The following is a 16,541-nucleotide window of genomic DNA, read 5'->3' on the forward strand; positions in this document are numbered from 1 at the left end:
CCGGCCTACGCAAGGATCCCATTAGCGATGTAAAGCAGCTCCGTTCGTTGCGGGAATGGGGCTTAGGTGAGTATAACGTTTTTGTTTTATTTGTTAAGGGGGTACTGTCTACAAGGAGGTGGTGGGGGGCAGTATGGGACTCTCTACAGGGGTAGGTGGTGGCTGAATGGCATTGTTTACAAAGGGGTGGTGGGGGAACTGTATAGCACTATCTACAAAGGGGAGGTGGGGGATGTATGACACTGTCTACAAGGGGAAGTAGGGGTCTGTATTGACCTGTCTACAAGGGGGAGGTGGGGGCTGTATAGCACTATCTACAAAGGGGAGGTGGGGGATGTATGACACTGTCTACAAAGGGGAAGTAGGGGTCTGTATTGACCTGTCTACAAGGGGGAGGTGGGGGCTGTATTGCACTTTCTAGAAGGGGGAGGTGGGGGCTGTATGGCACTGTCTACAATGGGGAGGTGGGGGGGGGGGCTGTATGGCACTGTCCACAAGTGGGAGGTGGGGAGCTGTATGGCGCTGTCCACAATGTGGAGGTGGGGTACTGTCTACAAGGGGGAGGTGGGCACTGTATGGCACTTTCTACAGTAGGGCTGTATGGCAGAATCTACAGGGGGGCTGTGTCTGGCACCCAGGGGAGGGGGACATTATACAGTACAGGGGCGACTAAGTGGGCATTATACTGTGTGGGGGCAATAAACTGTGTGGGGCGCACTATACTCTGTGGGGGCACTAAAAAGGGAATTCTACTGTGAGGGGACATTATACTTTTTTAATGGGCATTTTTTTTATGATGGGGTGGGCGCCGAAAGAAAATTTTGCATGGGGCACCATCTATCCTAAGGTCGGCCCTGAGTACATACAGGCATACATTTTATATATATATATATATATATATATATATATATATATATATATATATATATATATATATATATATATATAAATAAAAGGTTTTCCATACATGCCTATACACATATACACACAACATGAGTGCATGAATGCTCACATAAATGCACTTAGATACATGTTTACATGCACACAAACATGCATACATGCATATAACATACATTTTTACACGCAAATGCCTATAGTCCATACATACACACACACACACACACACACACACACACACACACACACTCATTCTGTGTGTCTTAGTTTTTGTAGAATGTTAAATACTTTTGTGTCAAAAAAGTCTTTTTTGACACAAAAGTATTTAACATTTCATATTGTCTCTGGCTAACACGGTACTACACAATTTTTTACTGTACTTAGTTTTTGTAGCAAATTCTTCAATATTTGGTATGCTAAGCCCATAAACATGCATTAGTTAACAGGAAGCTTCAATGTAAAAGTGACTTACATCTCTGCCTAAGAAAAATCTCCATTACGGCAGCACTAATTAAAGTGAATGTGCTTTATCAAGTAGATCTTCATCTCACTTTCATTATACTTACTCATCACCACCCATTAGTTGGCAGTGATAAAGAATCTTTAGGTGTATAAAGATTATTTTCCCAGTGGTGTCTGAACGAAGATTTTTTTCCTTCCCTTGCCTAAAGGAAAACACTGTATTAAACAAGTATCAGCGAGTAGGTTTTTAAAATCCTATTATAAAACCCCAAAATGTATTGTTTAGAAATCACTAAGCTTTACTCTTCTAACATCGTGAACTAATGAGATCATGATAACATGATATGTCTGAGAATAAGTGAAACAAAAAAAAAGAATGAATGCACTTTTATCTAAGGTACAGTTATTAAAGTGAAATCGTTCTACTTTGGAGCCAACTTAGATATTCTACTAGGGAATTTTATTATGTGATGAGCATGCTAGGTGCATATAACATCACCCCTGCTCTAATACAAAACACCAGTGATTGTCTGTCCGCTGTCTCTAACATCATGTCTTCTCTCTATCTGAAACGGAATCTTTCTAAAACTGAGCTCCTTCCGTTCTGACCGTCTACTAACCTACCGAAACCTGATGTCTCCATCTCAGTGTGTGGCACTACCATAACTCCTAGGCAACACGCCCGCTGTGTTGGGGTTATTTTTGACTCCTGATCTTTCCTTTACTCCTCACATTCAATCACTTACACACTCCTGTCATTTACACCTCAAGAACATCTCCAGAATCCGCCCTTCTGGCAATTGGCAAAAACCATAAAGTGTGTTTTGCAGGGCCTGAGAGGGAGGTGCATGACACAGGACTTCAAAGAAAGCCAGAAAGAGAATTTCTGTGTCATGTACCACCTTTTCAAGCCTTGTACTAGTCATAATACAGTGTATCTAATTTGCTCAGTATTTCTTTAAATTACTTATAGGAAAGATTTGGCTGAAGGATGGGAGGGACACTACAGGGTAAATAAAAGTAACCAATTATTTTCACGTTGCCCTAAACACCATGTTTTAGTATTGTTTTTACTATGGTATCATACTGTTTTCTGTTTGTCTCCTTACATTTAACCTATTTTTACTGCCATAAATGTCAAACCTGGATTTTATCAGTATATAGGGCTTTTTTTTCCCACTAATCCAGTGTACAATGTCTTAGCCCATGTCAGGGATTTGGCTATTTGTGTTTAAGACCTTTACCACTATCTTTCCTTCTGCACTATGTTTGCTGTTTGGAGACTCTTGTAAAGCTTTATGTATTAGTCTTTTGTGGTGAGGGGCATTGGATACAACCTTTTCCCTTTCAACAAAGTGTTGTAGAGTCCCATGTACAGTCCCCTTTGAAGGTTTTTTTATTGTTATTTTTTTTTAATGAAACCCTATGTCCAAATGCTTTTAAACGTGCTTATACACACATGGGGCACTACCAACCAGGGGGCTGTGTGGCACTCCCTACCAGGGGGCTGTGGGCTGTGTGGCACTTCCTACCAGGGGTCTTTGCGGCACTCTCTACCAGGGGTCTGTGCGGCACTCCATAGCAGGAGGCTGTGCAGCACTTCCTACCAGGGGGCTGTGTGGCACTCCCTACAGGGGGCTGTGTGGCACTGCCTACAGGGGGCTGTGTGGCACTCCCTACAGGGGGCTGCGTGGCGCACTCTACAGGGGGCTGTGTGGCGCTCTTTACAGGGGGCTGTGTGGCGCTATCTACAAGGGGGCTGTGTGGCGCTACCTACAAGGGGGCTGTCTGGCGCTACCTCCAAGGGGGCTGTCTGGCGCTACCTACAAGGGGGCTTTGTGGCACTACCCACAAGGGGCTGTGTGGCGCTACCTACAAGGGATTGTGTGGCGCTACCTACAGGGGGAATCTGTGAGTGGTGGGCTGATGGTCATTTTACTGTGAGTGGTGGGCTGATGGTCATTTTATTGTGAGTGGGGGGGTGATGGTAATTTTACTGTGACTGGTGGGCTGATGGCCATTTTAATGTGAGTGGGGGGGCTGATGGTCTTCAAGTGGTTTCCGCCTCTGACCTCAAATTGAAATTAATAGGAGGCAGAAAATACCTGTGGCGCTCGTTTGGACCTTTTTTTCCTGCGTCTTTTGCATTCGCTTCAACAGCTTAGGAAAAAACACAAAAAAAAGGTCACACAACGCTGTCAGTTGCTAAAGGAATTTTGAGGCAGATTTTTTTGGCCTTACAAAAATGAGTGTAGTGCTTGTTCTTAGCCGTTTTCTGTCTTTCTTTAAACAATTTTTGGTAGGGGGGCCCTGAGCAAATTTTATTTTTCAAGTGCTGCCTCGAGTCTGAAAAGTTTGGGAAACTCTGTACTAGGCTACAGGATCCCGTCATGGAGCAGCTCAGTTCGTCATGGGAACGGGGCCTAGGTGAGTACAATTTTTGTTTGGGGGCACTGTCTACAAGGGGGAGGTGGGAGACTGTATGGCACTGTCTACAAGGGGGAGGTGGGGACTTTATGGCACTGTCTAAAAGGGGGAGGTGGGGGGCTGTATGGCACAATCTACAAAAAGGAGGTGGGGGATTATGGCACTGTCTACAGGGAGGCTATAAGGCAAAATCTACAGGGGGGCACTATACTGTGTGGGGGCCACCAAGCGGACATTATACTGTGTGGGGGTACTACAGGTGGCATAATACTGTGGGCACAAAGAGAGGACAAAATACTGTGTCCTTGAAGGGGTTGTGATATATATTTAAGTATTATTATTATTATACTGTATGAGGGCACTAAAGGGGCATTATAATTTTTTATGGGGAATTTTTTTTAATGATGGGGTGGCGCGCCAAAAGATAATTTCGCACAGGGCACCATCTATCCTAGGGCCGGCCCTGCATACACATTAGATGACAGCAGAATCTGCTGATTTCTGCAGGAGTGGCCATCTATCTGATGTGTAAAGAGGCATTCCGACTCTCTCCCGGAGTCAGATGTCGGTGGAGAGAAGGATCGGGAATTTGACCATTCCCGATCCTTTGTTCCTGCAGGAGTTGAGTTCCATTTATTCCCCTTTCCCCTTTGAAAACACATGCACGTTTATCCGACAGCTATCTAAAGTGTGTAGCTACCTTTAGTATGAATGTTCTGCTGCAATGTGAATGTGGGCGTTTAAAAAAACCTAAATAAAAAGTGAACAATGACTGTAAGTTGATATATTTCAACAAGCCCCTGATGACTAGATCAGATCCATCTGAGAGCTGTCTGAACAGGACTATAATTCAAGAAAATCTGACCTTTTGTCTATGGTCATTGTCACAAATTTGCTTAGATTTGAATAGTGACCTCTAAAAAGATCAGAATATTTAATATTTTTTTATTAAACTTTTTCAAACATTATTAAGATTCTAAAACATTGGGGCACATTTACAAATGTTGTCTAAGATTTAGACAGTGTAAACTTAGAACGGGCTGTCAGAAGATGCACTAAGTTTATCCCAGTGACCAACGCTGTATGACACATTGGCGCATCTTGCTAGACATGTTAGACATTTTTCTCTTCCTTAGACCATGTCTTGGTTAGCTTAATTTACGTAAATTTTTGTGCCAAATTTTAGCACATTTTAAGTTACTGCTTTTTATAAGTCACACCTCTATTGCTAGACACTTTTGAAAAGTGTTTAGTGAGACACAAATATCTGCATAGTATTTAAAACTTGATGCAGCATTATGCGCTAGAAGTGCGCCACATTTTTGCACATTTTACAACAAAGTCTAGATGCCATCACATTAGTAAATCTGCCCCATTCTGTTACATTTTCAATGTGGTCTCAGACTTTGTAACTCCTATATGTCCAGGTAGATGAACATATCATACTATGATAACAAGCCAATTTACAGATCTAAATTAAAAAAAAAAAAATTTAAAAATTATTTTTGGTCTTCACCTGTACAAAGCACAAAAGTAGTATCATTAAAAAAAAAAAAACTGGAGAAGTTGTTGAAAGTTGTTATTCAGTCTGCTTGAAACCTTGCATTTATGAGACCAATATTCTGTGCTGATACAATGATAAATTATTACTACCACTTGCAGATTTGTGCCCTTACGCTGAAAATAACGTGTGATTGCTGCCTAAATATTCTCATTTCCCATAACAATATCAAATATAATGTGAAATAAATCATAAGAAATGTGTGGCACGTGTACATAAATAAACAGCACTTGCGCTCCCATTTTTCGTTCCACTGGTTGCCATGTGTAGTGGTGCAGTAATTGCGTGTTTATTAAGACAGCAATAAGACAATCCATCATGTGGTGGGAGTCAGCATTGAGTTAGGACTTACTGGAATAGATACATCGTTTATTTGCTGCTATTTAATTATGCAGCTTTGCTTTTATTCTCATAACTGTATGTTATGTTGTTTAACTCTACTCAGAAGCAAAAAAGCATACATGTGAATGCTGTTAGATGCTCAGCCATGTACTACGTAGTTGTAGAAACACCATATGACATTGTATATTGCCTTCGTATGGCACCATAATGCTTTTAGAGGGGAGAATCTCTTCTTAATACAGCATCAAAAGGAACATGGCCAGCTTTATTTTCCTTGGTGTGCCTTCATTCGAATTTGGGAAAATACAAAGGTACAGAAGAGCACTATATATTTCTTTGGGTGCCATATAACAGTTGGGTGCCATTTCTTGTATCTCTCATTGCTTGTCCTTTCCTTATACCAGACAGAATTGACGGAAAAGGTTACTCCTCTAATCCAGATACCTTTCCAAATAGGGTCATAGTCCTTACTTGGGACCCAAATCGAATGTAAAAAAGAAGTATTTTAAATACATGTACTAAACGAAGAAAATTTGAAGTATAAAGATCATTGTTGCTCTGTAAACCCACAGAAGGGTGTTTATACTCCATAGTTAGAAGTGTTTGGAGATTCTGGTTTAGATGAGACTAAAGAGGAATCCTGTAAAAATGTATGGTACATAATATTACTGATATATAGTGATGAATAATGATGGTGTGAATTGGTCAAGGCCGCATGGCTTAAAAGCTATACCACAAAATATAAAGTAATATTACATTTGTAGTTTGTTCACATCTGTCCAAATTCCCTTTTTAAATCTTGGCCTTCACCCTTAAATATTTTCCATTCAGACCAATCTTCAGTCTTTAATCAATCAGCTTTTCTTTTTATGATTTTCATTACCCTTCCAAACCTCTGATTCAGCCACATTTTTATTTCATATTCCTGTAATTTCTAAACTTGACTGCTTCAGCTGTTATTTTCCAGGTTACACTTTTATCCTATTTTATTTTTGATCACAAAAAGAATATATGTATATAACTGAGATTTTCACCTACCTAAACTAGGTTGGGTGAACATAAATATTCGAGAAATGTTTTGTTAACTTGTCATGAATGATTGTTTTTGAGTAGCGTGCACAGAATTTTGGTTTGCTTCCCATGAGAAGTTGGAACATGCCCTTTCTAGCAATCTTCAGCCGGCTACAACTGTACACTGTCAGTATAACCTTGACATTAAGGGCATGACCACACATGGCGGAATTCCTCCGCAACTGTCCGCATCAATGCCGCACCTAATCCGGGCTGCGGATCTGCACAAAGTGTGCAGAAAATTGATGCGGACTGGCCGCTGCGGACTGCAGGAAAAGTGCTTCCCTTCTCCCTATTCAGTGCAGGATAGAGAGAAGGGACAGCACTTTCCCTAGTGAAAGTCAAAGAAATTCATACTTACCGCCCGTTGTCTTGGTGACGCGTCCCTCTTTCGGCATCCAGCCCGACCTCCCTGGATGACGCTCCAGTCCATGTGACCGCTGCAGCCTGTGCTTGGCCTGTGATTGGCTGCAGCCGTCACTTAGAATGAAACGTCATCCTGGGAGGCCGGACTGGAGACAGACGCAGGGAGTTCTCGGTAAGTATGAACTTATATGTTTTTTTACAGATACATGTATATTGAGATCGGTAGTCACTGTCCCGGGTGCAGAAACAGTTACTGCCGATCGCGTAACTCTTTCAGCACCCTGGACAGTGACTATTTACAGACGTCTCCTAGCAACGCTCCCGTCATTACGGGAGCCCCATTGACTTCCTCAGTCTGGCTGTAGACCTAGAAATACATAGGTCCAGCCAGAATGAAGAAATGTCATGGTAGTAAAAACAATACGCTCCGCAGCACACATAAGATCTGCGGACTTCATTGCGGAATTTTGACTCTCCATTGAAGTCAATGGAGAAATTCCGCCATGAGTCCGCAACCAGTCCGCCACTGCTCCGCAACAGACAGAGCATGCTGCGGACACCAAATTCCGCTCCGCAGCCTATGCTCCGCAGCGGAATTGTACGCATCGTGTAAACGAACACTGCTAAATTAAAGTGAAAGTCAATGGAGAAACGGCTCCGCTGCGGATTAACGCTGCGGAGTGTCCGCAGCGGAATTTAAGTGAAATTCCGCCATGTGTGAACCCGCCCTTATTGGGTGAAAATATTGGTGAAAATATTTTTTAAAGGGGAAATGCACTCAGAATGATCTTCTGATAACTTATAGATACTAGTGATAAGTACTTTGTTGGAAGACCATCATTAATTTCCAGAATGAAAGGCCTACATAGAGAACTAAAACCGATTAAGCACTGCTTAAAGAGGCTCTGTCACCACATTATAAGTGCCCTATCTCCTATATAAATGGATTGGCGCTATAATGTAGGTGACAGTAATGCTTTTTATTTAGAAAACAATCTATTTTAAACCACTTTATGAGCGATTTTTATCCGTTATTCTAATGAGTTTCTTAATGCCCAAGTAGCCGTGTTTTGACTTTAGACCAAGTGGGCGTTGTACAGAGGAGTGTATGTCGCTGACCAATCAGCGTCATACACTTCTCTCCATTCATTTATACTGCACTAGCGATATAGTTATATCGTTATGTGCAGCTACATACACGAACACTAACATTACTGTAGTGTCCTGATAATGAATATACATCACTACCAGCCAGGACGTGATGTTTATTCAGAATCCTGACACTTCTGAATCTTTTCTGTGAGATTCCAGCAAGGCAAGCGTAATCTCGCGAGATTACGATGTAACCTGTCATTTCAAACGAGATTACGCTTGCCTTGCTGGAATCTCACAGAAAAGATTCAGAAGTGTCAGGATTCTGAATAAACATCACATCCTGGCTGGTAGTGATGTATATTCATTATCAGGACACTACAGTAATGTTAGTGTTTGTGTATGTAGCTGCACATAACAATATAACTATATCGCTAGTGCAGTGTAAATGAATGGAGAGAAGTGTAAGATTGGTCAGCGTAATATACTCCTCTGTACAACGCCCACTTGGTCTAAAGTAAAATACGCCCACTTGGGCATTAATAAACTCATTAGCATAAAGCAGAAAATCGATCATAAAGTGGTTTAAAATATAGTTTTTCTAAATAAAAAGCATTACTGTCACTACTACATTATAGCACCGATCTTCTTATATAGGAGATAGGGCACTTATAATGTGGTGACATAGCCTCTTTAAATATATTACAACAATGGGATCTTCTTACAAGTATCTCTGACATATCCGAAGGTTATTTTGTCTGGACTTCCTGATAAATTTAGTGACGGAAAATATTGCACAGTTACAAATTGCTGTTTTGTTGCTGTATATATGTAGAATATTACATTCGTATTTTGCCACTGCCTAATTGTTGTGCACATAGAGACAAAATTACATTTGCAGAAGTCTCCTACAATTAATGGTAGCAGCAATTTTGTAGGCCGGACCAAAATTCAAACTTGTGATGTCACTGGTTCCAATCTTTTCTAGGTGACCGATACACTTTAAATGATTTTCTGATTTCCTATTTAAGTGAAAATTCATGAAAAACATATTGAATTTATACACCCGCCAACGTTGTATACCTTTTGTACATTTGGCCAAATTAATAACTAACACCTCGTGTATTATTTGTGCAGGATGCTGATTATTTGTGTGATGCTCCTAGAAGGTGCTGGGCAACCCACCTGTTCTAACAGCATAGGTATGACCTATATGCTGCAAGCCAGCAGGGTGCACTACAAATTATCATGTGACTTGCACCTTATAGAAGCCTTTTTAGTGTGAAATGATAATAATAAGCAGCAACCCCCTCAGAAATTTGAGGTGCGAGAGTGGCTGTTCTTCAGTATCTTGCAACTGTGTGACCTGAGATTGTGGCTTGTCTCCATCCTTCTGGGAACTGGTGTTTTAACCAGTCCTTGTATCAGTAGAGACCCTTTTACACGGGCCAATGATCACGCAAACAAGATTTCATATGAACGTTTGTTCCCGATCATTGCCCTATGTAAATAGCGCAATGATCAGCCGATGGACAAGCAAGCACTCATTGATCGGCTGATCGTATCATTTGTGCAGCATAAAATATTATCATTGTCAGCAACACATCTCCCTATGTAAACAGGGAGACATTCTGCCATCGTGATAGAAATATTTGGGAACGAATGATCGTAGTAACGATCTCTCGTCCCCTATTTTTAATGTCTGTAACTCTTTGCGAAAAGAGCAAACAAGCACTGATCCACGAGTTGTTTCGTTAATCAGCGCTCATTTGTACTGCCAAAATTGGCTGGTGTAAAAGGACCCTTAGTATGGCCCATTTCTATGATTAGATTTGTAAAATTGCATTTTCCTTAATCATCTCAGTCAATCCAATTACTTCTACTCCACATGTTTTTTTTATGAAGCAATTGCATTGATCCAAAAATACCCTTTTATTTTTGTGCACTTATACTGTTGTTACATCAAACACATTACCATGCGGTGGTTGTGGTACAATTGAACTTCTTTTTTGAAAATATTATGAGTTTTGCATGTTAGAAAAGCATACAAAGTATTTTATACTGCATATGTATATATGTGTGTGTTCTTTGTCAAATATGACATCTTTTGTTAACATAGATCATCAGATGTGAAACATGTCCATGGGGATCTGTGCAAGTATTGTATTCATATATGTGTATATTCAAACTGTACCCTATTCATAAGGAAAGGGCCCAAAGATCAGCCTTTGGGTAACAAATGTTAAAGAGACCCTGTCACCACATTATAAGTGCCCTATCTCCTACATAAGGAGATTGGCGCTGTAATGTAGGTGACAGTAATGCTTTTTATTTAAAAAACGATCTTTTTTCACAAAGTTAGGAGCGATTTAAGTTTATGCTAATGAGCTTTCTTAATGCCCAAGTGGGCGTATTTTTATTACGAGGTAAACGAGATTTCGTATCCGTTGCTGTAAATCTCACAGAAAAGATTCAGAAGTGTCAGGATTCTGAATACACATGACGTCCAGGCTGGATGGTCATGTGTATTCATTATCAGGACACTGTAGTAATGTTAGGGCTTGTGTATGAGGCTGCACATAGCGATATAACTATATCGCTAGTGCAGTGTAAATGAATGGAGAGGAGTGCATGATGCTGATTGGTCAGCGTCATGCACTCCTCTGTACAACGCCCACTTGGTCGAAAGTAAAAATACGCCCACTTGGGCATTAAGAAAGCTCATTAGCATAAACCAAAATCGCTCCTAACGTTGTGAAAAAAGATTGTTTTTTTTAAATAAAAAGCATTACTGTCACCTACATTATAGCGCCCATCTCCTTATGTAGGAGATAGGGCACTTATAATGTGGTGACAGAGCCTCTTTAAAGAGGAATTGCACCCAAAACATAAAAATGACTATATGCAGTAACTTAGGAGTTAGAGTCCATATGTGCAAAATGGACGGCTGGAAGATTAGCTGTAATTTTTTATGTAAGCTTCCCAGAAAGTGAAGACCAACAATTTTTTTGTCAGTACATTCCATCAATAACAAAGTTTTACAGTTACTGAGAAGCTAATTCAAAGATGACATTGAAATAAATGGTCTGTCAGTGTAATGCACGGATGTGCAGGGTCCTCCAGAGCGAGAGATGCTCTCCACTCTGGCTAATAGATGAGGGCTCTGAACATGGGACCCTCCTCTATTAGTTTCGAAATTGGTTTTCTAAAAAAAACACATCCTCTTTAGATAAAGACAGACAGAGGATAAAATGATTTCTAGGAGACTCTTTAAGGGAAACACATGTAATCAAAATCGGCCAATTTTGAGTATAAGACCAGTTTCACATGCCGTAATAGGCTAATGTGTTTGAACCGCCAATAATATGAGTGCACTTCCTGCAAAAAAAGCTGCCACAATAAAATAGGATTTAAATGCATTACGAATAAAAAATAAAATAAAACATTACAAAAGAGGATATACATTTTGAAAGGTTGATCTTCCATATAACACATACTGTACCGGATAAGCATAATGCATTCAAAGGAATTATTTTATCTATTACACTGTTATATTTGCGCTCTTTTGGCCTACCGTAAGTCATGTAGATTGTATTTCTTTGCAGAAGATATTATCTAGTGCCATCAGAAAAGTTTGAAAGATCTTCTTTTTGCAGACAGGAGGATTTAAAAGACCAAATATATTTGATATTATTTTATGCAATGGTCAAGGTTGATCCTCAGGTGCTAAATTAATAGCCTGTATAAATATACATGACACATATAAGAACGTACCTTGTCTGGTATATTCATCTGCTTCTCTGTGAACCAGGTCTTTCACCCGGTTTCCATAGAGCAGCCGTGAAGAATCATGATCAAAAGCTTTCAGGGTTTCACTGGAGCTGTACGATTTTTGTGTAGGCACTCTACAGTCATCATTGTCCACCGAAGAATTTGTGTAACGTCTTTCTTTGTCCCGCCGGCTCTTTGTCAAGGAACAATAAGGCCTACGTTCTTTTACATCCATATTAAGTTCATTCTGTGCCCACAACAGTCCAGCTTACTTGAAAATTGTTTTGCACACTTGATTTGTCTACACAGGAGACACAAAGGCAAATAGTTACTCAATACGGTAGCAAATCAAATGACCATGGCTGACACATACAAACAGTTGTGATGTTTTGGTATCTCATAGAAAGTGACTGTCCACTATTTTCAGGCTGACATGATATGCAGTGCTTACAATTGAGACATGAAAAGAAGATTCTGGTTTTGTGGGACATTACAAAAGGAATAAGCAAGCATTAAGGGCGGCCACATTTATATACGAAAAGGTCAGGCAAATAAAATGTTCAGTATATGTGTCCCGCTTAGATAGAAAATGTGTATTATGCTGACAATTAGCATACATATTTGTATATGAAAATGTTGAGGTGTTGGTATTTTTTTACTAAACAGATAAATAACACTATATTACATGAGCTGGGGATGTACTCACTGAATGTAATATATGCATTGCAGCAATAGTCCCCAAGAAATTGCCACTGGGACCATAGCTATTAACAGTGCTGCTTGTTTCCATCCAGAGGTATATATAAACAGGAATATATTTAGGCATATATCATCCAAGGGCACACTAGACATAGGCAAGCACATTGCCTCCGTTCCAGGAATTGGCTCTTGGAATCCAGACTGCTCCACAACATATATTACAAACTGTGCTTATGTCCTGTGCTCATTTCAGTTGTCATTATTTGTAGTGTCCCTAATAATGCTGAAAAAGATTGAGTTGAGGGAAAAAGGGGACACCGATGTATACAGTGGGTTTTAACCTACAAATGTGTCTTTCTTAAGTACAGAAACATGCTTTTTTTCCGAATATGTTTTTATTTTTTGATTGCAAATTTAATTTTATTTTATTTACATGATTATATGCACAGTCATTTTGCCTGAGTTGCTGTAACAGCAGTCCCAGGCATTTGCTTTACAGCAGCCCCCTGGACATAGGAGAATTCAGTCAGAAAATGATTTGTAATGGAGAGGGCTGTGAGCATGCTCTGTGTCATGCACAGTAGTCACTGTGCAGGAAGAGGGAGCGGTCCCAATCACTGATTGTAATGGAGAGGGCTGTGAGCATGCTCTGTGTCATGCACAGTAGTCACTGTGCAGGAAGAGGGAGCTGTCCCAATCACTGATTGTAATGGAGAGGGCTGTGAGGATGCTCTGTGTCATGCACAGTAGTCACGGTGCAGGAAGAGGGAGATGTCCCAATCACTGATTGTAATGGAGAGGGCTGTGAGGATGCTCTGTGTCATGCACAGTAGTCACTGTGCAGGAAGAGGGAGCGGTCCCAATCACTGATTGTAATGGAGAGGGCTGTGAGCATGCTCTGTGTCATGCACAGTAGTCACTGTGCAGGAAGAGGGAGCTGTCCCAATCACTGATTGTAATGGAGAGGGCTGTGAGGATGCTCTGTGTCATGCACAGTAGTCACTGTGCAAGAAGAGGGAGCTGTCCCAATCACTGATTGTAATGGTGGGATCCTGCGCTATCTGCCTAGAGCTTTATAATAGAAGTGTTACCTTAAGGTTCTATTACACGGCCCGATATGGGCCGTGAAATCGAACGCCGATCAACGGGACTGCTCGTTGATCGGCGCTCATTTGCTCAATAATTGTTTATGTATGGGGACAAGTGCTCATTACTCCGATCGTTGGTCCCCATACATCATGTCAGCAGCGCATATCTCTGTTTATACAGGAAGATGTGCTTCTGCCGACATCTATGATTTTTAATGCTGCATAAAAGAGCAGATCAGCTGATTAACGAGCGTTTGCTCGTTCATCGGCTGATCGTTGTCCTGTTTACACAGGGCAATGATTGGGAACGTGTGTTCATATGAACGATCATTTGCCCAAACATTGGCCCATGTAATAAGGCCTATATAAAGTAAGTCTGCCCTTTGCTAATTATATAACTGCTGACTCTACCCACAGTGTATACAGCACAAGCTGAAAAGTTATCTCTACAAAACAGGAAGTGTCAGCCTACTGTGACACTTCGTGGCCAGAGTAAAAACTGCAACATGGAAAATAAGAAAAAACAATAGGTAATTTTCCTACAATAGACTTCATATGTATGTTATAATGGTATAACTGCTTAACTGTGTCCTTGGTTTAAAGAGGCTCTGTCACTAGTTTAGTAATGCCCTATCTCCAAGCTAATCTGATAGGCGCTGTCACACTGATAATGCTAGTGAAAATTGTGTCCCATAATGTTTATTATTTTAAAAGTTATGAGCTTTTTTCTAAATATGCAAATGAGGCTATACTAGACAATTGGGAGGTAACAGCAGCGATTTTTCTGAGGTAGAGCTAACTGACAGCCTCTGACGCTGTCCTATCAGCATGAAGCTGCTTCACACAGTGTGAGAGACTGAGGCTGGAGGGAAGGGGGATCGCTTCAAACAGCCATATCTCTGGCTGTGGATCACCTAGAACAGTGGTTCCAGCTGTGGACAGCCGGAGGTATCACCAGTTGAATACACAGTCAGGAATGGAATAGATGTATACTATATGATCAGGCGGTGTTGCTGGACAGGGAAGGGGTAGAAGCTGTATGCTGATAGGACAGTGTGATACAGAAAACATTGCACCGCCCAGAGTGAAAAGAAAGAGTCACCTCCTATTTGGCAATTAGAGCCACATTAGCATATTTAGAAACATTTTTCATAACTTTACAAATAATAAAAATTTTTGAAAAAAACAAATCACACTGAAATTAATAAACTAGTGACAGATTTTCTTTAAGAAAAAAACCCCTGTAATAGTCAGAAAGATATAGCTCTGTATAGTTCAGAAAGATAACACTATATTGCTAGATATGGCACATATTTGGAATTATACATCATTTTATATTATACACCATTTTGATAATTGAACCCTTTATGATTATTATAAGAAAGGGGAAGGTATCCACAAAATATTGTAGCCTGAGTGAGAGATGTTAATAACAAAGTAAAACCATGTGTGAATATAGCCACGCTATGAAAAATTATCCTTATAAATATGCAAACACAGATTTAGCTGAAACCTATCCATCTGCTCCACATATTGGAAAAGATGCACAAATCCTGATGGAATGTGTCGTATAGTAAAACTAACACAAAATACCCTCTACAAGTGGTGAATAAGAGAAGCCAAGTGCTACATGTCTTGGTCCATAAAGCTGGTGGTAATTTGGCAGAGGTATACTATAATTATGCAAAGAAAATTGAGCTTGATTTGCTAAGTTTTGCTTACTTCTAAGAGTTTTTCTACAATTCAGTAAGATTTGCTTCAGTTTCATAGCTTAAAGTGGCCTAACGCCAGCCAAACACATTAGATAAAAGTCCTCCAAGCCTGTAAAGGTCTACTGATTGGTCAACACTATATTGTGTATAGAGGTCTCCCAACTCCCCCCTGACAGCAGATTTCAGGGAGGTGGGATCGAGTCTGTTAGATTTCAACATCCTCAATATTTTGTTCCCGCGGAAGATAAGCCACTGTCAGATGTGTCTGGCAAAGGTTTATTCCCCTCTCTTATTGAAATACATATATTCTAAGCTGCGTATTGTGTGTATTTATGGTGCAGTCAAGAGAAATAGCTGTTTTCCAAACGTTATCTTACGTGTATAGCCATCTCTATACCTATGCCCTTTCAACTAAAGATTGGCTGGTGTGGCACTGATGCAAAAACTTATTTGGAACACTAATTATAAACAAGTCTTTGATAGATGATTTTTTTAGTGTGGAATACTCACTTTGGAAGAATGGCTGTATTTGGGCTATTTCAAATTTAACAGAAGTATCTAGAGTAATAAATTGCAAATTATAAGCATTTTTCCATAGAAAATGCAGCTGGAAACATGTAATATGCTTCAGGTACCTTGCTCAAGTGAGTTTATGAATATCATATAATATAAATGTTACCAGGTCAGCTGGATACATATAAAATGAAGATGCCTCAATGAGCAATGAATTCAAGGCAACAAGGTTTTCTGCACATTTGCAGTTATTATTGTACAGGGTGAACCCTGACTTTCAATAGCAAAAAATTCAATTGCCAGACATCTATTCTGGCAATAATAAATCCTAAATTTTGTGGTATACATATACAGTGCTACTACTTTTAATATTAGACAAAAATTAAACACAAAAGTAAACACAAATTTGATTTATTGAAGTAAAAATGCTGTTTAGCCCTACCTGGCCCTATGTGATAAAGTAATTGCCCCCTTAGCTACTAAATCAACCAGTTAACCAAATTCAATTGACAATTGGTTACAATTTCACAAGCCGCACAC

General features: G+C 40.1%; 1 protein-coding gene across 13 annotated transcripts in view; it reads right to left on the reverse strand.

Annotated features, from left to right (window-relative positions):
- The window catches only part of TENM3 (teneurin transmembrane protein 3), a 1,030,160-nt gene that overhangs the window by 739,012 nt on the left and 274,607 nt on the right, over positions 1–16,541 (reverse strand). For all 13 annotated transcript variants that reach the window (XM_075860221.1, XM_075860218.1, XM_075860216.1 and 10 more), the window contains exon 3: positions 11,993–12,290. In XM_075860221.1, the coding sequence (XP_075716336.1) occupies positions 11,993–12,224 (232 nt within the window). In that variant the 5' untranslated portion in view covers positions 12,225–12,290. The remainder of the gene's footprint in view (positions 1–11,992; positions 12,291–16,541) is intronic.

This window comes from Rhinoderma darwinii, chromosome 1 (assembly GCF_050947455.1).
Source record: "Rhinoderma darwinii isolate aRhiDar2 chromosome 1, aRhiDar2.hap1, whole genome shotgun sequence".
Lineage (NCBI taxonomy): Eukaryota > Metazoa > Chordata > Amphibia > Anura > Rhinodermatidae > Rhinoderma > Rhinoderma darwinii.